The sequence below is a fragment of the Cyprinus carpio genome, chromosome A5 (genome assembly GCF_018340385.1).
Source record: "Cyprinus carpio isolate SPL01 chromosome A5, ASM1834038v1, whole genome shotgun sequence".
Taxonomy (NCBI): domain Eukaryota; kingdom Metazoa; phylum Chordata; class Actinopteri; order Cypriniformes; family Cyprinidae; genus Cyprinus; species Cyprinus carpio.
The window spans coordinates 34,958,797-34,983,833 of NC_056576.1; the positions used below are offsets into that span (position 1 = coordinate 34,958,797).

The 25,037-nt window shown below is 39.3% G+C and overlaps 1 protein-coding gene, 1 long non-coding RNA gene and 1 pseudogene across 2 annotated transcripts; 2 read left to right on the forward strand and 1 right to left on the reverse strand.

Annotated features, from left to right (window-relative positions):
- Nucleotides 1-541: 541 nt before the first annotated feature.
- LOC109054288 lies at nucleotides 542-24,571 on the forward strand (annotated as a pseudogene).
- LOC109084058 (myosin heavy chain, fast skeletal muscle-like) lies at nucleotides 4,945-11,938 on the forward strand. The gene is made up of 24 exons (XM_042757042.1): nucleotides 4,945-5,058; nucleotides 5,137-5,254; nucleotides 5,389-5,512; nucleotides 5,853-5,989; nucleotides 6,071-6,326; nucleotides 6,412-6,654; nucleotides 6,739-6,915; nucleotides 7,008-7,153; nucleotides 7,239-7,329; nucleotides 7,523-7,912; nucleotides 7,987-8,113; nucleotides 8,219-8,337; nucleotides 8,423-8,619; nucleotides 8,703-8,886; nucleotides 8,970-9,135; nucleotides 9,239-9,363; nucleotides 9,541-9,849; nucleotides 9,956-10,159; nucleotides 10,252-10,377; nucleotides 10,520-10,690; nucleotides 10,774-10,878; nucleotides 10,965-11,060; nucleotides 11,178-11,309; nucleotides 11,906-11,938. Exons 1-24 carry the CDS (start codon nucleotides 4,989-4,991, stop codon nucleotides 11,921-11,923), a joined length of 3,831 nt encoding a protein of 1,276 aa, XP_042612976.1. The 5' UTR covers nucleotides 4,945-4,988; the 3' UTR covers nucleotides 11,924-11,938.
- Nucleotides 11,185-13,383, reverse strand: LOC122145093. Its single transcript, XR_006160128.1, has 2 exons — nucleotides 12,852-13,383; nucleotides 11,185-11,301 (listed from the first exon to the last, which is right to left on the reverse strand). It is a non-coding gene; the product is annotated as an uncharacterized LOC122145093 (long non-coding RNA).
- Nucleotides 24,572-25,037: the final 466 nt, after the last annotated feature.

Genomic DNA, 25,037 nt, shown 5'->3' on the forward strand with positions numbered 1-25,037 from the left:
TTGCTTTTACACTTTCTTTTAGACCAAGTGCTTGAAGGTGCAAGTAAAATTATTCAAATGCAAAGAAATTACATTGGCTTCTCTTATTAATCAGTCTATAGGGTGTGTAACTGTATTCTAGGATAAAAATAACAGAAGATTTTAACACAATCATATATAGACAGTAAAACCCAACCCATTATAAACAAAAAACAGTGCGGCTGCGCTGTCGGGACAACACCTTGAGTCTTTATGAAAGGAGAAAACTTAGACCTCAAGGACTGCCAAGGGATGTTTGCTTTTGTTAAAATAAAATGGGCATACATGACATTATACATTTACAGAAAAGAATTTCTGTTAAATAATCTATGTCCATGTATATAACAGAACCTAGCAGAAACCTTTCTAGCCTTGGAATCAAAAAGGTGAACAGCTTGGATACACATGTAATGATATACTGCGTCACTCATTAAAGAACTATGTTAATGCAAAATAATAATTCATAGTGGAACACACTGTTTTCAGAACTGAAGAAAAATGAGTACCTCTTAACATGTTTTCACAGTAAACTGCAATCATGGGAGATGGTGAAATGGAGTGTTTCAGCCTGGCGGCCGTTTACCTCCGGAAGCCAGAAAGAGAGAGAATCGAGGCTCAGAACACCCCCTTTGATGCCAAAACGGTGTTCTTTGTGGTAGATGCAGATGAGATGTACCTGAAGGGTACTCTTGTTAGTAAAGAGGGTGGCAAAGCTACTGTCAAAACTCACAGTGGGAAAGTAAGTCTCATAGATAAAAAATTATTTCATATGTTACTGTACTGTCTCTGGTGGAGTTAAACAAGTTTATGGGTACAAAAAAGTCTCATCCTCCTTCTTGATTACTAATACATGTTCATTACAGACTGTCATGGGAAAAGAAGATGAAATCTTCCCCATGAATCCTCCCAAGTTTGACAAAATTGAGGACATGGCCATGATGACCCACCTCAATGAACCTTGTGTGCTGTATAACCTCAAAGAGCATTACGCAGCATGGATGATCTATGTAAGTCTAAGAAAATCATGTTTTATTCCTAGTATGAAGCCCCACCTCACATCTTCTCCATCTCCGACAATGCTTACCAGTTCATGCTCACTGGTAAGTGGGGTCAAGACACTTTAAACAATAATTTAATAATAATCATCCCATAAGGGTTATTTTAAATTACCAACTATATAGAAAATTGTACATGAGGCTTACAAATAAATGCAAAATTTCCAAGATTATATTTATTTAATACATTTATTTAGTGATTCATATCAAACACTGCTTTGTATTACAGCCAGGGCTTAAAAAAACACAAAAAACAATCGGTTCACTCTGAGCAGAATCGATATTTTAACATTTCTGATCCAGCGTTCCTCTGTATTATTATCGTTTTAAAACTGGTTTGCCTAGACAAAAATACTGATAACATTATTTTTAAAACTATTTCTTTGCCTATGGTGTTGCAAAAAATGGTGTTGCAAATAATTATTATTATTATTATTATAATTATAATTATAATTATTATTATTATTATTTTGTGATGTTAGTTATAACAAAGTACGTTTTCTACTAAAAAAAAAAAAAAAAAAAAAAGAAGGAAGGGCCAATACAGCATCATCTTTTCTAGATTTTGGCCAAATTATAAGATACTAAACAAAAGAAAAAAAATCTGTTTACCCTATAAAGACATAAATCTGGAGGACCAGATCGTGGCAGCCAACCCTCTGCTGGAGGCTTATGGTAATGCCAAGACTGTGAGGAACGACAACTCCTCTCGTTTTGTAAGTTGCACTTATGAATCATTATAACATTGTACAACGTCAGTCACACTTTCAAAACTGCTAAACAGTTGAGCTTTTGTACATGATCTCCATAGGGTAAATTCATCAGGATTCACTTTGGCACCACTGGAAAACTGGCCTCAGCTGATATTGAAACTTGTGAGTCAATACTGTTTTAAGCCAAATATTTTTATTTGGAGACTAACAACTGAATTAATCAATTGAACTCAATGTCTTTTTTTCAACACTTTTTACAGATCTGCTGGAAAAGTCTCGCGTGACATTCCAGCTGTCTGCTAAGAGGAGTTACCACATCTTCTACCAGCTCATGACTGGACACAAGCCAGAGCTGCTCGGTGAGAAATCTACAGGATTGTGTGTTTCAGTTATTTCCTAGTTTGAGAGCACTGTTAACATGCTGCACATCAACTCTTTATAGAGGCCCTGCTCATCACCACCAACCCTTATGACTATCCAATGATCAGCCAGGGTGAAATCACTGTCAAGAGTATCAATGATGTGGAAGAGTTCATTGCCACAGATGTATGTGGACAACTCGGTTTTTATTATTATTACTAGTGGTATTTTCAGATTACAAGCAATGTATCTGGCATTAAATTTAAAGAGAAGAACAACAGCATGAACTGGTGTAAATACTGCATGACATGCAATATAAACGGCATGTTAATGCATTATGTGTTTTATTTGGTCTGTGTAAAAACAGACTGCCATTGACATTCTGGGCTTCAGTGCTGATGAGAAAATCAGCATCTACAAGCTGACAGGTGCTGTGATGCATCATGGGAACATGAAGTTCAAACAGAAGCAGAGAGAGGAGCAGGCTGAACCTGACGGCACTGAGGGTAGGGTGTATTACTAACACAAATTAGAATGCAAACATTGACTTCATTAGTGAAAGTAATGCATAAAACTGTTCTTCCTCAGTGACTGATAAAATCGCCTACCTCATGGGCATCAACTCCGCTGACATGCTGAAAGCTCTGTGCTACCCAAGAGTGAAGGTTGGGAATGAGATGGTGACCAAAGGCCAGACAGTACCACAGTCGATAACTTACCTTATCAATAGATGAAAAAACCTAGAAATGTCCCATAGATATTCAGAAAACACAATTATTCTTGAAAAAGTCTAATATCAGTTTCACTGACCTTTGAATTTCTCAGGTGAACAACGCAGTCTCAGCTCTCTGCAAGTCTGTCTATGAGAAAATGTTTTTGTGGATGGTCGTCCGTATCAATGAGATGTTGGACACCAAGCAGCCTAGACAGTTCTTCATTGGTGTGCTGGACATCGCTGGATTTGAGATCTTTGATGTGAGTATCAGTCATTAATGTCTCTGAAAGAATAAAGATATAAAAGATAACAGTCATCAGTAAGAACTTGCCTCTGTTGAATTATCAGTTCAACAGCTTGGAGCAGCTTTGCATCAACTTCACAAATGAGAAACTGCAACAGTTCTTCAACCACCACATGTTTATTCTGGAGCAAGAGGAGTACAAGAAAGAAGGCATTGATTGGGAGTTTATTGACTTTGGTATGGACTTGGCTGCCTGCATTGAGCTCATTGAGAAGGTAAGACGACATTCAGAAAATTAAAATGACTGTTCTCACTGTGTCTGTACTTGAGTGTATATTTCTTCAACAGCCAATGGGTATCTCCTCCATCCTTGAAGAGGAGTGCATGTTCCCCAAGGCAACAGACACAAGCTTCAAAAACAAGCTGCATGGTCAGCATCTGGGAAAATGTGCAGCTTTCCAGAAGCCCAAGCCTGCCAAAGGTAAGGCAGAGGCCCACTTCTCTCTGGTGCACTACGCCGGCACTGTGGACTACAACATTGTTGGCTGGTTGGACAAGAACAAGGATCCACTGAACGACTCTGTCGTGCAACTCTACCAAAAATCATCACTAAAAGTACTGGCCTTCTTGTATGCCGCTCATGGAGCTGCTGAAGGTATGAACATCTGCATTTCCTTAATTTCAACATTACCATGTTGTAATTACATGCAAGAAGCCTCCATATTAAAAATAGACAAAAAGATAGGATTATGTAAGCATACCATATTATGTGATCCATGATTCTACAGTTAATGAAAAAATAAAGTATATCAATGCAAGCTAGCAATGACAGGGAAGTTACTTTAAAGTGGTCACCATTTTCCACAAGTTGGTATGATTCTTTAGGGTCTTACTTTGGTTAAAATTTCTCAATGGTTTCTAAATGGTCAAAGACACCCTTTTTACCCTGTCAAAAACATCTCTGTTCACAGCAACCCATTTCGGTGCATACCCCTTTAACCTGTTAACCCACACCTGGAAAACGGTGCACTGAGCACTTTTTGTTTGCACGTGTCAATGTTTACAAATAGATTAAATGAAAAGGGACATAATTAATCTTGACAAACTATATATCATTGTAAAGGTCTAAGCCTGGGTTAGGTTAGCCTGGATCAAGAATGATTCGTGTGAACAAAGAAGCATATAGGTAGATCGGGGGCGCATTTCCTTCAAAAACAAAAGTAAACATCTGCATCTTCAGTGGCTCAGATGTCAGGAGTAAATGACAATTTGTCGTGAAACTTGCTAATTAGCACATTATTAGAAAGAACTGCTTTGTTTTTATTCTGGTTTATTTCTGTCGAAACAAAGGTGGACTGATTACAGCTCACTCAGGGCGGGTGTGTGCTAAAACGACCATGTCAATAAATAGTCATGGGAGGGGCCTGTGCAGAACTATGTCACTCTGCCAAGAACCTCAAAACAGCCCGATCTGAGAAAGTGATTATTATTACTGGGGATTTATAAAAAAGCATTAGGTGGATTTTTATCATTATAGGGTAGATATGTACAAACAATGCCAACACACATTTATGTTCAAAAAACATGTAAAAGTGAATTTAGCATCAGATGACCCTTTAATAATCTGTCATTATCAAATACCAATTTATTGAAGGGTTTTATGAAAAGCAACACAAGATCAATAACAACTTCTTTCTTTGGCATAAAACAGCTGAGGGTGGCGGTGGAAAGAAAGGAGGCAAGAAGAAGGGTGGTTCCTTCCAGATTGTGTCTGCACTTTTTAGGGTAAACAGATTCTCTCTTTTAGTGAAGGATGTGAACCTCCTCTTTATAAAAAACTAGACTAATGACAAACATTTCCACAGGAGAACTTAGGTAAGCTGATGACTAACCTGAGGAGCACTCACCCTCACTTTGTGCGCTGCTTGATTCCTAATGAATCCAAGACTCCAGGTAAACTTGATCTCTGAAGACTCAAATGTATCACAGTTTCAAAATATCTCTGGAACCTCAAAAATATTTGCATTTCAGGTCTGATGGAGAACTTCCTGGTTATCCACCAGCTCAGGTGTAATGGTGTGCTGGAGGGTATCAGAATCTGCAGGAAGGGTTTCCCCAGCAGAATCCTCTATGGTGACTTCAAGCAGAGGTAAAGACACCACACCTGTTTCAACCTAATAATTAGAGATAATACACCACCTTATCTTAAACACATTTTAAAATTGTGCTTTCATCACTTTTGTGGCTTCACCAAAATATAGCTGTTGTCTAAATGTCCTATAGATACAAAGTATTAAATGCTAGTGTCATCCCTGAGGGAAAGTTCATTGACAACAAAAAGGCTTCAGAGAAACTCTTGGGCTCTATTGATGTTGACCACACCCAATACAAGTTTGGACACACCAAGGTGAGTTACCCAGTAAATATCCTTCACCACCAAAACCAAAAGGACTCTAATTATAATTATTGACTTGATAATTTCCATAATTCTACTGAAAAAAAAAACCTTAATCCCACACCACACAATCATAACATTTCTATATGGACCCTTTGCACTTGAGAAATTGTTATGCCTCCCCAAATTGTAACATCAGTGATAAAACCACAGAAATCCTTTTCTAGCTATTTTAGAATATTTATAATATCATTATAATGGGTAAAATACCATAATGCAGGTCACATTTACATTGAAGACTACTTGGTTTATTCAACACTGTACCACTAATATCTTCTAAATGTTCTTGTAGGTGTTCTTCAAAGCTGGTCTGTTGGGTACTCTTGAGGAGATGAGAAATGAGAAACTAGCAAGTCTGGTTACCATGATTCAGGCTTTGTGCCGTGGATACGTCATGAGGAAGGAGTTTGTCAAAATGATGGAGAGGAGGTACAATCTACTTACAAAACTGTCTGGAACACAACTGTTTGAAAGTGATGATGACTGATTTACTGATTATAATTTACACAGAGAATCAATTTATTCCATCCAATACAACATCCGCTCATTCATGAATGTCAAACATTGGCCATGGATGAAGCTCTACTTCAAGATCAAGCCTCTTCTGAAGAGTGCAGAGACTGAGAAAGAAATGGCAGCCATGAAGGAGAACTATGAAAAAATGAAGGAGGATTTGACAAAGGCATTAGCTAAAAAGAAGGAGCTTGAGGAGAAAATGGTGTCACTTATTCAAGAGAAAAACGACCTTCAGCTGCAAGTAACAGCTGTGAGTATTTCAGAACTTATTGATCCTAATATGGATCCTACAGCTATGAACATAAGTCATTAACTATATCCATGTCAATGAACAGGAATCTGAAAACCTCTCTGATGCTGAGGAGAGATGTGAAGGACTCAACAAAAGCAAGATCCAGCTCGAAGCCAAACTCAAAGAGACAAATGAGAGACTGGAGGATGAAGAGGAAATCAATGCTGAACTGACTGCCAAGAAGAGGAAACTGGAGGATGAATGCTCCGAGCTGAAGAAAGACATTGATGACCTGGAGCTCACCTTGGCAAAAGTGGAGAAGGAGAAACATGCAACAGAAAATAAGGTCAGTATTTTTATTTTATCTTCATACTGTTGATTGTGATTCAGGCTCTTGAGAATAAAATCAATATAAAATGTTTTAATTTAGGTGAAAAACCTGACAGAGGAGATGGCTTCTCAGGATGAGAGCATCGCCAAGCTGACCAAAGAGAAGAAAGCCCTCCAAGAGGCACACCAGCAGACTCTTGATGACCTTCAGGCAGAGGAAGACAAAGTCAACACTCTGACTAAAGCAAAGACAAAGCTTGAGCAGCAAGTTGATGATGTAAGATGTTTGGCATGAGAATAAGGACACAAATCAAAGTTGATACTTTTTGTTGATATCTAACAGAGTTTAATTGGTTTCTGTAAAAACAGCTTGAGGGCTCACTGGAACAAGAGAAGAAGCTCCGTATGGACCTTGAGAGAGTCAAGAGAAAGCTTGAGGGTGATCTGAAACTGGCCCAGGAGTCCATAATGGACCTGGAGAATGACAAACAGCAATCAGATGAGAAGATCAAAAAGTGAGTGGATATCAACCTTCCCACAATTACACATTTGACAAAAAAAGAATTTTGCACATTTTACAAAACATTACTTTCAAAACAGGAAGGACTTTGAAATAAGTCAGCTTCTCAGCAAGATTGAGGATGAACAGTCTTTGGGAGCACAGCTTCAGAAGAAGATCAAAGAACTTCAGGTAACACTAAATCCAATCTTTTCGGTGTAAAAAAATTGCTGGGCAAATCCACATTACAAATACATACTGGTACAAAAAAATGTATGGCCTGAATGAACTGTGAGTTACTTTGGATAAAAGTGTCTGCTAAATGCATAAATGTAAATGAAAAATCTAAATATCACGAAAGGTTTTTTTTTTTTTTCTCAATTAGGCCCGTGTCGAGGAGCTGGAAGAGGAAATTGAGGCAGAGCGAGCTGCTCGTGCTAAAGTGGAGAAGCAGAGAGCTGATCTCTCCAGGGAACTTGAAGAGATCAGCGAGAGGCTTGAGGAAGCTGGTGGTGCCACTGCTGCCCAGATTGAGATGAACAAGAAGCGTGAAGCTGAATTCCAGAAGTTGCGTCGTGATCTGGAAGAGTCCACCTTACAGCATGAAGCTACAGCTGCAGCTCTCCGAAAGAAGCAGGCAGACAGTGTGGCTGAACTCGGAGAACAGATCGACAACCTCCAGCGGGTCAAACAGAAGCTGGAGAAGGAGAAGAGTGAATACAAGATGGAGATTGATGACTTGACAAGCAACATGGAGGCTGTGGCTAAAGCAAAGGTAACATCACTTCAGGATAAATAAGTTTAAAGGCATCTTTAAAAACATGTCTATATAATCTTGGATTTCTTTAGGGTAATTTAGAGAAGATGTGCCGTACCCTGGAAGACCAGCTGAGTGAAATCAAGACCAAGAGTGATGAAAATGTTCGTCAGCTGAATGACATGAATGCACAACGTTCAAGACTTCAGACTGAAAATGGTAAGACATGGCAAATAAGGTACACATGTAAAAACCTTTAAAAAATGTATTAAAAAGTGTCTATGTTATTATATTTCATAGTAATATTTCTAACATGATTTCAAGGTGAATTTAGCCGCCAACTGGACGAGAAAGAAGCACTTGTTTCACAGCTAACTAGAGGAAAACAGGCTTATACACAGAAAATTGAGGAACTCAAAAGGCATATTGAGGAAGAAGTCAAGGTAGAGTTATACAAAATTTATGAGGTTTTGATAATATAAATAATTATAAAGATTATTAGAAAACTCAAAATATGCTGCCTTACAGGCCAAGAATGCTCTGGCCCATGCGGTTCAGTCTGCACGTCATGACTGTGACTTGCTCAGAGAGCAGTATGAGGAGGAGCAGGAGGCCAAAGCTGAACTCCAGCGTGGAATGTCTAAGGCCAACAGTGAGGTGGCTCAGTGGAGAACCAAATATGAGACTGATGCCATCCAATGCACTGAGGAGCTTGAGGAAGCCAAGTAAATACAGCAAAGAACAATGTCTCCAGCACCCTACATTTAATATCACAAATGATTTCATCATTTCATTTCACTTTCTTCAGGAAAAAGCTTGCCCAGCGTCTGCAGGATGCTGAAGAATCCATTGAAGCGGTGAACTCCAAGTGTGCCTCTCTGGAAAAGACCAAACAGAGACTGCAAGGTGAAGTAGAGGACCTCATGATTGATGTGGAGAGGGCAAATTCATTGGCTGCCAACCTTGACAAGAAGCAGAGAAACTTTGACAAGGTGAGAAGGATGTGGATTTTCTTTAAACCTTAACTTTGAACCATGCACTTGGCTAATCAACAATGACTACATTTCTTCTTCAGGTCCTAGCAGAGTGGAAACATAAGTATGAGGAAAGCCAGGCTGAACTAGAAGGTGCTCAGAAAGAAGCTCGCTCTCTCAGCACTGAGCTGTTCAAAATGAAGAACTCCTATGAAGAAGCTCTTGACCACCTCGAGACCCCGAAGAGGGAGAACAAGAATCTTCAACGTTAATAACACTTTTTAAAAAAAAAACAATTATTAAAAAGAGAAAAGCATTATAACAGTAAGTTTTCAATTCTGATTACAATTCTGCTTTTTAAACTTTTTAGAGGAGATTTCTGACCTCACTGAGCAGCTTGGAGAGACTGGAAAGAGCATTCATGAGTTAGAGAAAGCCAAGAAGACAGTGGAGTCTGAGAAATCAGAAATCCAGACTGCACTTGAAGAAGCAGAGGTGCCATTCCTTTACTACAGAACAAACATTATGATACAATTTATTTAAATGATATTATAACACTGAATATGGATTGATTTGAAACTTTACGAAAAACATTTTCTGTGAATTATTTTTCTCAGACTTTTTAATCTCCCATATATGCTGTTATTTATGACAGTAATTTTTTCCTTATAGGGCACCCTGGAGCATGAAGAGTCCAAGATTCTTCGTGTGCAGCTGGAGCTAAACCAGGTGAAGAGTGAGATTGACAGGAAGTTGGTGGAGAAGGACGAGGAGATGGAACAGATCAAGAGGAACAGCCAAAGAGTGATCGATTCCATGCAGAGCACTCTGGACTCTGAGGTCAGGAGCAGAAATGATGCCCTGAGAGTCAAAAAGAAGATGGAGGGAGATCTGAATGAGATGGAGATCCAGCTGAGTCATGCCAACCGCCAGGCTGCTGAGGCCCAGAAACAGCTCAGGAATGTTCAAGGACAACTCAAGGTATCTTTCTGTAGAATGAGGAGTTTAAGTGTTTGATAATATGAATATGATACATGAATTAAATGAAGCATGACATGCAACTAACAAAGAAAGAACAATACCACAGGATGCCCAACTGCACCTTGATGAAGCTGTCAGAGGACAGGAGGACATGAAGGAGCAGGTGGCCATGGTGGAGCGCAGGAATAACCTGATGCAAGCAGAGATTGAGGAGCTGAGAGCTGCACTGGAGCAAACAGAGAGAGGCCGCAAAGTGGCGGAGCAGGAGCTGGTGGATGCCAGCGAGCGTGTGGGACTGCTGCACTCACAAGTACAGAAAAACTATACTTGGAGCAAATTCAGGTTACATAATGACAGAGTTTTAGTTAAATGTACACTAAACTACCTGCTTAATTCCCACAGAATACAAGTCTTATTAACACTAAGAAGAAGCTTGAGGCTGATCTGGTCCAGGTTCAAGGTGAGGTGGACGATGCAGTCCAGGAGGCCAGAAATGCAGAGGAGAAGGCCAAGAAGGCTATCACTGATGTGAGCGCTTACATTCTGTTGCTCTATTTTAAATGAAACAGTTATTTGACTTTGTTTATCTGCATGTGGTAACAAAGCGAATCTTCATGGAAGGCATTTCAGTCTATATTGGCTAGTTCATTTGAATTGTCTTATATTTCAGGCTGCTATGATGGCTGAGGAGCTGAAGAAGGAGCAGGACACCAGTGCTCATCTGGAGAGGATGAAGAAGAACCTGGAGGTGACTGTCAAAGACCGGCAGCACCGTCTGGATGAGGCTGAGAGTCTGGCCATGAAGGGTGGAAAGAAACAGCTCCAGAAACTGGAGTCCAGGGTAAATTACAAGCTAAACACAGTCTTATGTGAACTGGCTATGGTAGAGATTTAACCGGTGATAACAATGACTCTCTACTGAAGGTGCGTGAGTTGGAGGCTGAAGTTGAAGCTGAACAGAGACGTGGTGCAGATGCTGTGAAAGGAGTGCGCAAATATGAAAGGAGAGCGAAGGAGCTCACCTACCAGGTAGAACTACACTGGATTTAGACATTTACATTTCATGACAATATACATAGTTTAACTAAGACCATCAACAATACTTACACCCAAAGACTGAGGAAGACAAGAAGAACGTGACCCGACTGCAGGATCTGGTAGACAAGCTGCAGCTGAAAGTGAAGGCCTACAAGCGCCAGGCTGAAGAAGCTGTAAGTCTAATGTCAAATGTCTTGAGTGTGAAGCTTTGACATTTTCTATTCAATACATTCAGTGCCATTAATGCAGTGCTTTGAAAGGGGTTGGATATCTTGTGTCATCTCTAACAGGAGGAGCAGGCCAACACTCACCTGTCCAGGTACAGGAAGGTGCAGCATGAGCTGGAGGAGGCTCAGGAGCGCTCTGACATCGCTGAGTCCCAGGTCAACAAGCTGAGAGCCAAGAGCCGTGACGCTGGGAAGGTACAGTAACAAAGGCATATAGTAGTTGTAAAATGAGACATTAAGGAAGCTTTCAAACTAGCACTTTTGGTGTACACCCAGGTTTGTTTGACATCAGAGTTTGGTTCATTTGGATAATATGAACAATGTTTCCTCAATTCGGGAATGCACCTGTGAACTGTACCAGAGTCTACCTAAAATGTGTGGTCTGTGGTACAGTTCATGCAAACTCCAATACAGTTTGGTTCTGATGTGAAAGCAATCACACTAAATAATGGAAGTTAACCGCTATTAATGACATATGAATTGGTCAAACTGTGTATTTATGAATTAACGCTTTCCTGAAAAGCATGACAGACACACTGCAGCATAGAAAATGTATATCTCATTTCCACTTGCAGAAATAGACTCCAACATTCTTTTGAAACTTTGCATTATAGATGGACAAATAGACACGTGCTGTTCTCTGGTGACACTTTGGAAAGGAATAAAAACTTAAAAAATCTGAAGTACACCCAAAGTGCTTGATGATTTAGAGCTGTACTCTGCAAAGCTATAGTTTATACTGAACATGTTGAGATATTTAAAAATATATATATATTTTCTGAATTTTCAAGAGTAAGGATGAAGAATGAAGAGAAGACACCACACCTACAAGCAAGCATATAATATGACTTGTGCTGGATTTCAATGTGTGTACAATAAAAAGAAATACAGATTCAGTGCTGTCCTGCTTTTTATTGTCAACCATATGAAACTATTTTCAAACATTTACATATTTTCATTCAGCAACACTTTTTTTCCAAAGAGGCTTAGCTATTTATTTTAAGAACCAACACTATTTGCAGTACACAATGGCAACAATAATATTCATTAGTACACAAGCTAGAGCAGAAACTAAAGTAAAAGAGAGCAAGATTTTTTACCGAGTCCCATTGTCGTGGATGTCTGTGTATTAGTGATTGCAGAAGAGGTGTGTCTTTAATTACATCACATGACACCCCCACCCCCCATACACACACGTCTCCATGAAAGCCTGAATTATTTGATGCATGTCAAGAAGTCAGGAAGATTTGGCAACAAAACTTCAGTGCCCTTTTAGAGTCTCTAAGTGTCCTTTTTGAAAAGATATCTAAATTTATCTTGAAATAAACTCGCAGAAAATACAGTTTTGTAAGAATCACCCTTCAATCTTTTGGTTTACTTTGCTGGATATGGTAAATAATTACAAAATTAATGTTAAACAAGATAAATGGTTCATGTTTAATTTCACCATGAGAGTGCGATTAATCACGGTGAAAACACACAAAAATTAATCCAATTAAAAAAAAATTATCTATTGACATCCCTACTGTAAATATAAACTAAAATCAAGCAAAGTTCTCAGGCTTGTAACCCAAAGTCAATTAATAGCAGGTAACAATGTATAACAATAGTAAATTGCAGCAACTAATAAATGTTAAAATTACACACATAAATCCAGACAATCTAGAACAAACAGTAAACTCTTCATTGCTTTTTTTTTTAAAGGTACATTGAATTGAAAAAAATCTGTGCACTTACAGAGAGATCATCGTGGTGTCATGATGGGTCAGATAAGTCTTCACTGTGGCCTGGATGAGTGACCTAAACCTCAGTACAAACAGAAGAGCTCGCTGTGCTATATTTAATGTTTTCTCCATATAAGATCATGCTGTTTATAACTTTGAGAGTCATAATATTACTATGAAACAAGATTGCAGTGACCACTGTGGTTTAATTGCCCAATAAAACATCTGCCAGAGATATTATTTTCCTTTTGGAAGGACTGTTACAGTCCATCTCTGGTAATAAATCTTAAAGGTTTTAATGGTCCTGCTTGCCAAACTTCTCAAATTGGTCAAGAGGAAAATCTCTGCTCACATGCCTGAGATTGAACTAAATCTATTACATACAATAAAAGAAAAAAAGATTTAAACTTATTTGTGTGAAAAGTTGACATTATATGCAAACATGACTTTATCCTGACTTTGATGAGGAAGTAATATGGACATTAAATGAATGTCCAAAAACAAACACAGGAACAAAGGTAAGTATGGTGTATGACATTGGGTGATTTAGCAATTTTAATTTATATTTAAAAGATAAATAGATTTGGAAAAATACATTATTTATTACCTTTGCTAAAAATAAAAGCTTTAAGGCATCAGCTTTTGCTGTCTCCCCTGAAACTCAATACCAGTGACAGCTGACTGCTTCTCCACATCCAAACCAAGTTACTCCTCTGTGCCAAGTTATATTTATTTTATGGATGCTACATTGAAATAAGAGCTGTTATATCAAATTAAACAAATTATAAACAAACAAGTTCACATAGGACAACCGACGTGAACAAGAACAGTACACCCTACATAAAGCATGGATTGTAAAACATTTTAAACAATATAAGTACTTAATCTAAAAATCTAGGAGTATGCTATTTCTTTAAGATGAAAACATCTCAACATTACAAAATTATGTTTAGAAAATATTTTTAAATGAGGTAAAATATTTCTTTTTAAAAACTTGCATGGTATAGCAAACCAAAAAAAAAAAGCAATAAATAAAAAGAAAAGAATGGCAGCTTGAATTCTATTTTCCACTAGGACAGAGTTACATTACCATAAACCAAGCAGAATTACATGACCAAATCAAGCTGGACTGTTCTGCTGACTGATCAGTAACAACACTATATAAATGACAGCCACTGAATGTAGCACAGTGGCCTATAGAAGGTGGGTAAGCTATGCCACTCATCTGCAATTTCAGAATATGGTTTATATGTGTCTATGTTTGAAATCATATATTAGCATATATACTCTAACATATGTAGATAAAACACCATGCAATACTCTTTTTCTGCTTTTTTGTTTACTGTTGTTTTTTTTTCTTTTTCAGAATCCTGAAATTGACAGCTGATATTTCTCTCTGAACATAATACAAGGTAAAGTACTAATAACGTAAGATTAAAAATATTTTAATGCATAACGTATTAGAGTTAAAAGCCAAAGAAGTTTGAAAAAACTTTCAACTAAAGTTAAAAAGTGAACCAAATTAAGTTTGTCAGTATTGTGATGTCAGTTCTGCTCCACAGTAAAGTGCCATCATGGGAGATGGTGAAATGGAGTGTTTCGGCCCAGCGGCCATTTACCTCCGGAAAACAGAAAGAGAGAGAATCGAGGCTCAGAACACCCCCTTTGATGCCAAAACGGCGTTCTTTGTGGTAGATGCAGATGAGATGTACCTGAAGGGTACTCTTGTTAGTAAAGAGGGTGGCAAAGCTACTGTCAAAACTCACAGGTGGGGAAAGTAAGTATGATAGATAAAAAAATGCTACTGCAATTGAGTCTGCAGGAGTTAAACAAGTTCAGTGAAATATTGTACAAAACGTGTACAGAAAAGTCTTATCCTCCTTCTTGATTACTGATTAATGTTCATTACAGACTGTCACGGTAAAAGAAGATGAAATCTTCCCCATGAATCCTCCCAAGTTTGACAAAATTGAGGACATGGCCATGATGACCCACCTCAATGAACCTTGTGTGCTGTATAACCTCAAAGAGCGTTACGCAGCATGGATGATCTATGTAAGTCTAAGAAAATCATGTTTTATTCATTGTATGGGACAGCAGCATTGTTAAACTGGACTATCTATCTCTGTTTCAGACCTACTCTGGCTTGTTCTGCGTCACTGTCAATCCATACAAGTGGCTCCCAGTGTACGACGCAGTTGTTGTGGCTGGATACAGAGGCAAAAAGAGGATTGAAGCTCCACCTCACATCTTCTCCATCTCCGACAACGCCTACCAGTTCATGCTCACTGGTAAGTGAATTCTGGAAGTGTGTCTTTCTAAACTTAAAGATTACATTCATTTGGTAAGTGCTTTTTAAGTAGTACTACTTTGGTTTACATCACACACACACATACACACAAAACACTTCAATGGGACCATACCTTTTTTAAATGAACTTACATGAATCGATATAAATAAAACATAAAGGTTATCATACACCCTATTAATGTGTAAATGCAAGAACAACAAATAAATTCACTAAAAATTCTTCACAAACAATTTCTACCTTACAGTTAAATTCAAGTTCTACCTATTTTGGTAAAACTATTACATTCCCTGCATTATTTTCAGATCGTGAGAACCAGTCTGTCCTGATTACGTGAGTAAATATTGCTCTGATGGAATAAGCTAAAGCTTTTCAATTATATACATAAATTAATTGAAAATGTATGACTAAAACATGATCTTGTATCAATCTCCAGTGGAGAATCTGGTGCAGGAAAGACTGTGAACACAAAACGTGTCATTCAGTACTTTGCAACTGTTGGTGCAATGTCTGGACCGAAGAAGCCAGAGCCAGTCCCTGGAAAAATGCAGGTTAGTAAATACCTATTCTAGACGGTGTTATTGATTACAGTATTTGTGCTTCACCTCATACCTACTAACTACTGCCCATCAATTACATTAGGGATCACTGGAGGACCAAATCGTGGCAGCCAACCCGCTGCTGGAAGCTTATGGTAATGCCAAGACTGTGAGGAACGACAACTCCTCTCGTTTTGTAAGTTGCACTTATGAATCATTATAACATTGTACAACATCAGTGCCAAACAGTTGAGCTTTTGTACATGATCTCCATAGGGTAAATTCATCAGGATTCACTTTGGCACCACTGGAAAACTGGCCTCAGCTGATATTGAAACTTGTGAGTCAACACTGTTTTTAGCCTAATACTTTTATTTGGGGACTAACAAGTGAATTAATCAATTGAACTCAATGTCTTTTTTCATCACTTTTTACAGATCTGCTGGAAAAGTCGAGAGTAACATTCCAGCTGTCTGCTGAGAGGAGTTACCACATCTTCTACCAGCTCATGACTGGACACAAGCCAGAGCTGCTCGGTGAGAAATCTACAGGATTGTGTGTTTCAGTTATTTCCTAGTTTGAGAGCGCTGTTAACATGCTGCACATCAACTCTTTATAGAGGCCCTGCTCATCACCACCAACCCTTATGACTATCCAATGATCAGCCAGGGTGAAATCACTGTCAAGAGTATCAATGATGTGGAAGAGTTCATTGCCACTGATGTATGTGGACAACTCAGTTTTTATTATTAATACTAGTGGTATTTTCAGATTACAAGCAATGTATCTGGCATGAAATTAAAAATAAGAACAATAGCATGAACTGGTGTAAATACTGCATGACATGCAATATAAACTGCATATTAATGCATTATGTGTTTTATTTGGTCTGTGTAAAAACAGACTGCCATTGACATTCTGGGCTTCAGTGCTGATGAGAAAATCAGCATCTACAAGCTGACAGGTGCTGTGATGCATCATGGGAACATGAAGTTCAAACAGAAGCAGAGAGAGGAGCAGGCTGAACCTGACGGCACTGAGGGTAGGGTGTATTACTAACACAAATTAGAATGCAAACATTGACTTTATTAGTGAAAGTAATGCATAAAAATGTTTTTCCTCAGTGGCTGATAAAATCGCCTACCTCATGGGCATCAACTCCGCTGACATGCTGAAAGCTCTGTGCTACCCAAGAGTGAAGGTTGGGAATGAGATGGTGACCAAAGGCCAGACAGTACCACAGGTGATAATTTACCTTATCAATAGATTTAAAAAAAAACTAGAAATGTCCCATAGACATTCAGAAAACACAATTATTCTTGAAAAAAAAATTAAGTCTAATATCAATTAGACTGACCTTTGAATTTCTCAGGTGAACAACGCAGTCTCGGCTCTCTGCAAGTCTGTCTATGAGAAAATGTTCTTGTGGATGGTTGTCCGTATCAATGAGATGTTGGACACCAAGCAGCCTAGACAGTTCTTCATTGGTGTGCTGGACATCGCTGGATTTGAGATCTTTGATGTGAGTATCAATCATTAATGTCTCTGTAAGAATAAAGATATAAAAGATAACAGTCAGTTGCAAGAACTTGCTTCTGTTGAATTATCAGTTCAACAGCTTGGAGCAGCTTTGCATCAACTTCACAAATGAGAAACTGCAACAGTTCTTCAACCACCACATGTTTGTTCTGGAGCAAGAGGAGTACAAGAAAGAAGGCATTGAATGGGAGTTCATTGACTTTGGTATGGACTTGGCTGCCTGCATTGAGCTCATTGAGAAGGTAAAAGGATATTCTCTAAATTAAATTTACTATTTACATTGTGACGGTACTTAAGTGTAAATATTTCTTCAACAGCCGATGGGCATCTTCTCCATCCTTGAAGAGGAGTGCATGTTCCCCAAGGCAACAGACACAAGCTTCAAAAACAAGCTGCATGACCAGCATCTGGGAAAATGGCAGCTTTCCAGAAGCCCAAGCCTGCCAAAGGTAAGGCAGAGGCCCACTTCTCTCTGGTGCACTACGCCGGCACTGTGGACTACAACATTGTTGGCTGGTTGGACAAGAACAAGGATCCATTGAACGACTCTGTCGTGCAACTCTACCAAAAATCATCGCTCAAAGTGCTGGCCTTCCTGTATGCCGCTCATGGAGCTGCTGAAGGTATGAGCATCTGCATTTCCTGAATTCTTCAATATTAATTTTAATGATGTGCAAAACAGAGAAAAGCTAACTGTATCTTAATGTAGTACACTGTTATCACATATTCTACACTTCATAAAAACATTAAGTATATCTTGAACGATGATGACAGAGCAGTTAATATCTGTCAATATCAGATATCAATCTAATGAACAGCTTAATATAAAGCAAAATAAAATTCAATATAACATATTTCTTTGACATAAAACAGCTGAGGGCGGCGGTGGAAAGAAAGGCAAGAAGAAGGGTGGTTCCTTCCAGACTGTGTCTGCACTTTTTAGGGTAAACATAATTCTCTCTTTTTAATGAAGGATGTGAACATCTTCTCCATTAAAAACTGAACTAATTTCATAAACATTTCCACAGGAGAACTTGGGTAAGCTGATGACTAACCTGAGGAGCACTCACCCTCACTTTGTGCGCTGCTTGATTCCTAATGAATCCAAGACTCCAGGTAAACTTGTTCCCCAAAGAATCGAATGCATCACAGTTTTGAAAATATCTCTGGAATCTTAACAACATTTGCATCGCAGGTCTGATGGAGAACTTCCTGGTTATCCACCAGCTCAGGTGTAATGGTGTTCTGGAGGGTATCAGAATCTGCAGGAAGGGTTTCCCCAGCAGAATCCTCTATGGCGACTTCAAGCAGAGGTAAAGACCTTTTGCAACCTTCCTTATTGCAGATGATGCACCATTTAATCTTCATCATGTTAAGAAATATATATTTTTTTGATTTCACAAGAACATGACTCTCCTGTTAATGTCCTCTAGATACAAAGTATTAAATGCTAGTGTCATCCCTGAGGGACAGTTCATTGACAACAAAAAGGCTTCAGAGAAACTCTTGGGCTCTATTGATGTGGACCACACCCAATACAAGTTTGGACACACCAAGGTGAGCTCCTCAATTAATATACCACATGGCGAAACAAAAAGTTCTCTTATTATAATTAATTACTTGATAATTTACGTAATTTGAGTAAAAACAAATCTTAATGCCACACTACACAATCATAACATTTCTAATGTTATGCCTAATGGTTAGAGAGTAAGACTTGTAACCTAAAAGTCGCAGGTTCAAGCCTTGGTAACGGCAGGGATTGTAGGTAGGGGGAGTGAATGTACAGCGCTCTCTTCCACCTTCAATACCACGAGCAAGGCACTGAACCCCCAACTGTTCCTCGGGCACCACAGCAAAAATAGCTGACCACTGCTCCGAGCAGGGGCGTGGGACTGGGGGTAAAACCAGTACTGATTACCAGGGCCCCAAAGGAAGAGAGGGCCCTTGAAAAGTCTGGAATATATTTTATTTTAGCTGGATATTTTCATTGGGGGGTCATGGGGGCCCATCAGGACTGCCTATGCATAGGGCCCGGGATCTTGTGCAACACCCCTGGCTCCGAGTGTGTGTTCACGGTGTGTATGTTTGTTCACTACTGACTACTGTGTGTGTGCACTTGGATGTGTTAAAGGCAGAGCACCAATTTCAAGTATGGGTAACCATACTTAGCTACCCATCACGTCCTATATGGACCCCCTTTGTGCTTGGGAAATTATCACGCTTCCCCAAACTGTTAAATCATAGATAAAATCACTAGAATACTCAATCGTCAGCATTTTAGATAAATTATATTTTTATAATTTTATTTTAACAGGTGGTACAATCCTGATCATATGAACTTTTTACAAGCAGTGTATTTTAGGGATTCTAATAAATAGATGAAGAAAATGTCAGTGATCAATTTAAAGCATATTCTACAAACAGCTAACCTGCGGAACATTAATTAAATACAACATCTCATTTGCAGAGTAGTTGAACATAAACATGATGTTGTTAAAAATGGTATTAAAGCAATTGCTTTCATCTACACAGTGCACAGCCAGTGCAGAACATTTCAGCCACATATTTTTCATTTTACATAAACTTTTTAGAATCAGAATTAGAAAGAGCTTTTTTACCTTGTTTACACACACAAGAAATTCATTTTGGTGTAAGGAGCTTCCAGTACAGAAAGTGCAGACATAATAAAAGGCAGTAAAATGAAATAAAACCTTAATAACAACAATAAAGAGAATAGACAATAAATAATTAATAAAAAATAACAATATGTAAAAAAAAAAATTAGGGCTACCCTTGACTAAAGATTTTTCTGGTCGACTAGTAGTCGTTCATTTGAAGCATTAGTCGACTAATCTCACGTTTATCAATAAATCATTTAAATCATTATAATGAGCCTTTAGAGGGGGCATGACAGTTTCACCCAGTTTCATGTTAATCTTGAGTACCTATAGAGTAGTACTGCATCCTACACATCTCCAAAAAGTCTTCAGTTTTATCATATTTATAAAAGAAAGATACAGCTTTACGATTCTCTCCAGAAAAAGCAGAGCTCCTGGAGGCGAGTTGTGGGCAGAGCTAAAAAGTGACGAGCACTTGAGCGCTGAATGCCAACAAAACAGACATTTTATGCCGTTTCACTTACCGTCTGCAGTTCTGAATCATGACCGGGATCTTTTATAGCTGGGACAGCTCCATCTTTTAGTATCAAATGATGTGCAGTGCTGCCACCGAATAAAGCTCGTTGATAGGTGTGATCTCGCTCTTGCTCTGGTCGATGCTCCGTCATACGTCCAAACTGTTTTTTAAACTTTGTCCATGCTTAGCATGAGAATCCAACTCTTTAACAGTGTAAACAACTCTGAATGCATGAAACAGCATTTTAAACTTTGTTTTTGTTTAGTATGTTGATTAATAAGTTTACTAGTATATGCATAAAGCTTGCCACAGCACACCGGCAGGAGTAATGGTTATAAATGTGTCAGGGGAAAACAGTAAGGAGGCTGCATTAACATTTTAATAATTAATTGATAAACTTGTGCTTTCTTTTGTCGTTTTAAGAGATGAACTCAGCAACACTGACTCGTCATCTCTGCAGTTACGCAAAAGTGGATGCGCCTATATGAATGTTTCATATGGATTACATATTCGAATATTTGTTTTCCATTTGAATTGGTTCATTTGAAAGGAAACATTTCGCTCTCTATTGATATGTTTTTCATATTTGTATACACAGTTTCGGAGTTTCGCGCTCAAGTTCACACAGAAAACTCATCCTGTTTGCTTTCATTGTTTTACAAAAGCACAATGTTTTGTTGTTATTGTGAGTGCACACAAAAAAAAATGTAGAGTCTTTACAGATTCGAAAGGTGTATTACTCTTATTTGTATGTCCAAAACTGATAGTGTATTTTAAGAGCAAGTAACCGCACCGGCGCCTCCATCTGTCCTGCAGTGAGCTTCTGTTCAGCTTACACACTCCGCACAGACACTTGAACAGCGCACATATTTCTAGATTAACGTTAGATTGAGCGGCCATGTAAAGTTGCTGCTACTTGCATATTTCAGATGATAAACCATATTTGAGGTTGATGAATGATAGGCAAGCGTTTTGATGTCCTGCCCGATGTACTGTATTACCACATAGACCAGCTGTTAACTATATGTATGGATTCTGCCAATGTGGATTATTATTTTTTTTTTTCTGTGACTAATAAGATTTTGGTCGACCAAGCCTCTTCTGGTCGACTAATGGTTAGTCAACTATTAGGGGGCAGTAGGGTTAGTCGGGGGTGTGGGGAGAGGGGGTATCTCCTGAAGTCCACTATCATCTCCACTTTTTTGAGCATGTCCAGCTCCAGGTTATTATGACTGCACCAGAGAGCCAGCTGCTCAATCTGCTTCTATAAGCAGACTCGTCTCCAACCTGGATGAGTGTCATCCGCAAACTTCAGGAGCTTGAAAGAGGGATCCTTTGAAGTGCAGTCATTTGGGTAGAGGGAGAATAGCAGTGTGGAGAGAATGCAGCCCTGAGGGGCGCCAGTGCTGATCGAGACCTGGATGTAAGTTTGCCCAGCCTCACTAGCTGGATGCCTGTCTGTCAGGAAGCTGGTGATCAACTGACAGATTGGGGAGGTCATGGAAAGCTGTAATGCAGGATGTAATGCCGTCCCATGTTAACTGCATCATCCACAGACCTGTTTGCTCTGTAGGCAAACTGAAAAGGATCCAGCAAGGTTCCAGTAATGCCCTTTAGGTAGGGCAGGACCAGTCTCTCAAATAACTTCATGACCACAGACTTGAGAGGTCTATAGTCATTAGTCGCTTTGCCTCTGTTGAGCCAGTGCTTTAAATGGGCCAGGCGGGGCTAATAGCCTTGGACCTGTAGCATCGAGCCCAAAATCACGCTGCGTTCCCACCATTGGGCCAGAAGAACCGCTGCGCTTCACTAAAACCTGCCCCTTTACAAGCCTCTCAGGAACAATGTCACGCAACCCCCATTATTTCAACAACAAAGAGAAGTTTATCAGAAAACGAAAATAAGAAATAAGTCACTGGAACTAGCGTGATCACAAAACGAACACGATAAAAGCGACCATTTATTTGCATGCTTTGTTAAAGATTTAAATCCAAAAGCATTGATGTTTTACAATAATAAGTGATACATTGATCATAATGAATTAATTTATCAGGATTTAAAATGAGTCACACAGAAATAAAGTGGTATGAACATAGCCTACCTACTTATTCAGTCTTTTTTCTGTTTATGTGTAGTCACCATATATGCATCACATTTTGAAAGAATAATCATTTCTCCTGAACATAAACCATTATTATATTTTTATGACATACGCGGAGCTAAACTCTCAAGACAAGACTTATGACAGATAAAATGTTATAGCTATTAACTTTATCAAATGTTCCGCGGCACTTACGCTATCTAAATAAGTGAAAAAATAAAATAAGATGTATCTAGATGTGGAGAAACTCTGCCTTTGTTGATAACCACTCCTCTAGCCCCAGCTGGCCCACTCTGTCCCAAGGTTTTTGTCGGGCTTAAAAAAAAAACAGGCCATTGGCCCTGAGGAAGTACCGACGAGGCACGATTAAGCCACTTAAGTGACAGTAGAAACACGACTGGCCCTGGCACGCACTAGCACGCCCACTTTTGGCCTGACAGTGGAAATGCGGCTATTAAGTCCAGTGATTTGGGGTTTTGTGGGGACCGGAATGATAATGTAGCCTTTGAAGCAGCAGGGAACTTCACATAGTTTCAGTGATCTGCTGAAGATCTGTGTGAAAATGGGGACCAGTAGGTCAGCAAAGACTTTTAGACAGGCAGGTGAAACACCATCTGGGCCTGAAGTTTTCTGAAGATCTTGTTAATGTCCTCTACACAAACCTTAAGCACAGGTTGAATGATGGGGGAGGCAGGGAGGGAGGGGTTGCAGGGGGGTAGGCGAACGTTAACTCCATTCGTGGCACCATCTTGATTACATATATTGATTACATTTCATCCACTCCTCATAATCCAACCATACCTGGTCTACATTGCTTTGATACCAATATACATTTATCTATTTTTTATAAAGTGGCTTATTAGAAGAAAAAAAAATCTTTTGACCTTACACAAACACAGGCAGACAGCACTGAAAGCAGCTAATGTTCATCACACCAAATAATTCAGCAGATGAATATAGAGATAGCAATTCCAAGAAATATAAAGTAAATTTGTGTAGTGACATAAAAATTTCTTTAAATATGCACACTTTTGACTACAATCCTTAATTGACGATATTCAGTGAAGTTTGCATGTAACTGCCTGCCTGAGTTTTGTTGAGGCGAAACAAAATTGGATGGAGCGGCCCCCTCATAAAAAAAAACCCTATATAACCCTATATATAAGTGTACCATAACCCAGGTCACATTTATATTGAGGAGGATTACTTGGCTTCTTCAACATTCTTGTAGGTGTTCTTCAAAGCTGGTCTGTTGGGTACTCTTGAGGAGATGAGAGATGAGAAACTAGCAAGTCTGGTTACCATGACTTCAAGCTTTGTGCCGTGGGATACGTCATGAGGAAGGAGTTTGTCAAAATGATGGAGAGGAGGTACAATCTACTTTCAAAACTGTCTGGAACACAACTGTTTAGTACCACAGATTGATAATGATTGATTTACTGATTACAATTTACACAGAGAATCAATTTATTCCATCCAATACAACATCCGCTCATTCATGAATGTCAAACATTGGCCATGGATGAAGCTCTACGTCAAGATCAAGCCTCTTCTGAAGAGTGCAGAGACTGAGAAAGAAATGGCAGCCATGAAGGAGAACTATGAAAAAATGAGGAGGACTTAACAAGGCATTAGCTAAAAAGAAGGAGCTTGAGGAGAAAATGGTGTCACTTCTTCAAGAGAAAAACGACCTTCAGCTGCAAGTAACAGCTGTGTGAGTATTTCAGCACTTACTGATCCTTATATGGATCCTATAGCTATGAACATAAGTCATTAACTACAGCTGCAAGTAACCGACTTAAACTGTGAGTCATTTCAGCACTTATGGATCTAATATGGGATCTATAGTCTATGAAACATAAGTCTAACTACATCCTGTCAAGGAACCGGAATATGAAAACCTCTCTGATGCTGAAGAGACGATGTGTAAGGCAATCATCAAAACAAGCGACAATCCTAGCTCGAAGCAAGAACTCAAAGAGACACATGAGGAGATGAGGATGAACGAGGGGGAAAAATCAATGCGAAACTTGACTGTGACCAAGAAGAGGAAAACTGGGAGGATGAAATGCTCCGAGCGAAGCAAAGCCATTGCTGACCTGGAGTAACCTTGGGCAAACGTGGGAGAAGGCGAAATACATGGCCACAGAAAACAGGCGTCGCCGCCCCAGTATTTTATTTGTATAACACTCGCCTTAATGCGGAGCCGTTGTAGTGTCTATGCATGGCTCATTGAGAAGTGAAACCAATAATCCATAGCTCTGTAGGTAAAAAACACCTGACGGAGGAGATGGCCACTCAGGTATGAGCGCATCGCCGAACGTGACCACTAAAGAGAAGAAAAGATCCAGAGACGACCTCCATAGCGCGCCTGCCCCCGCGAATGTCCTTGCATGCCCTTCCGGCCGAGGCAGCCAGCAGCAGAGCACACACTCTGCCCCCTCGCCGGCCCGCTGCGCTTTGCACGCCGACCACCAACCCTCGCCCCGTGCTTGTCAGGCCACAGGATAGACCATAGTAAACAGCACATGGGTTTCGGCGTCCCAAGTACCTGCCACGCCAGGCACCGCCGAT

Excerpts from the sequence above, each read along its gene's own strand:
- LOC109084058 (XM_042757042.1), top strand. The coding sequence starts at position 4,989 with ATGACTAACCTGAGGAGCACTCACCCTCACTTTGTGCGCTGCTTGATT. Across the intron at positions 6,327-6,411 it reads TTCAGCTGCAAGTAACAGCT|GAATCTGAAAACCTCTCTGA; the intron begins GTGAGTATTTCA and ends GTCAATGAACAG. Across the intron at positions 9,364-9,540 it reads CTGCACTTGAAGAAGCAGAG|GGCACCCTGGAGCATGAAGA; the intron begins GTGCCATTCCTT and ends TTTTCCTTATAG.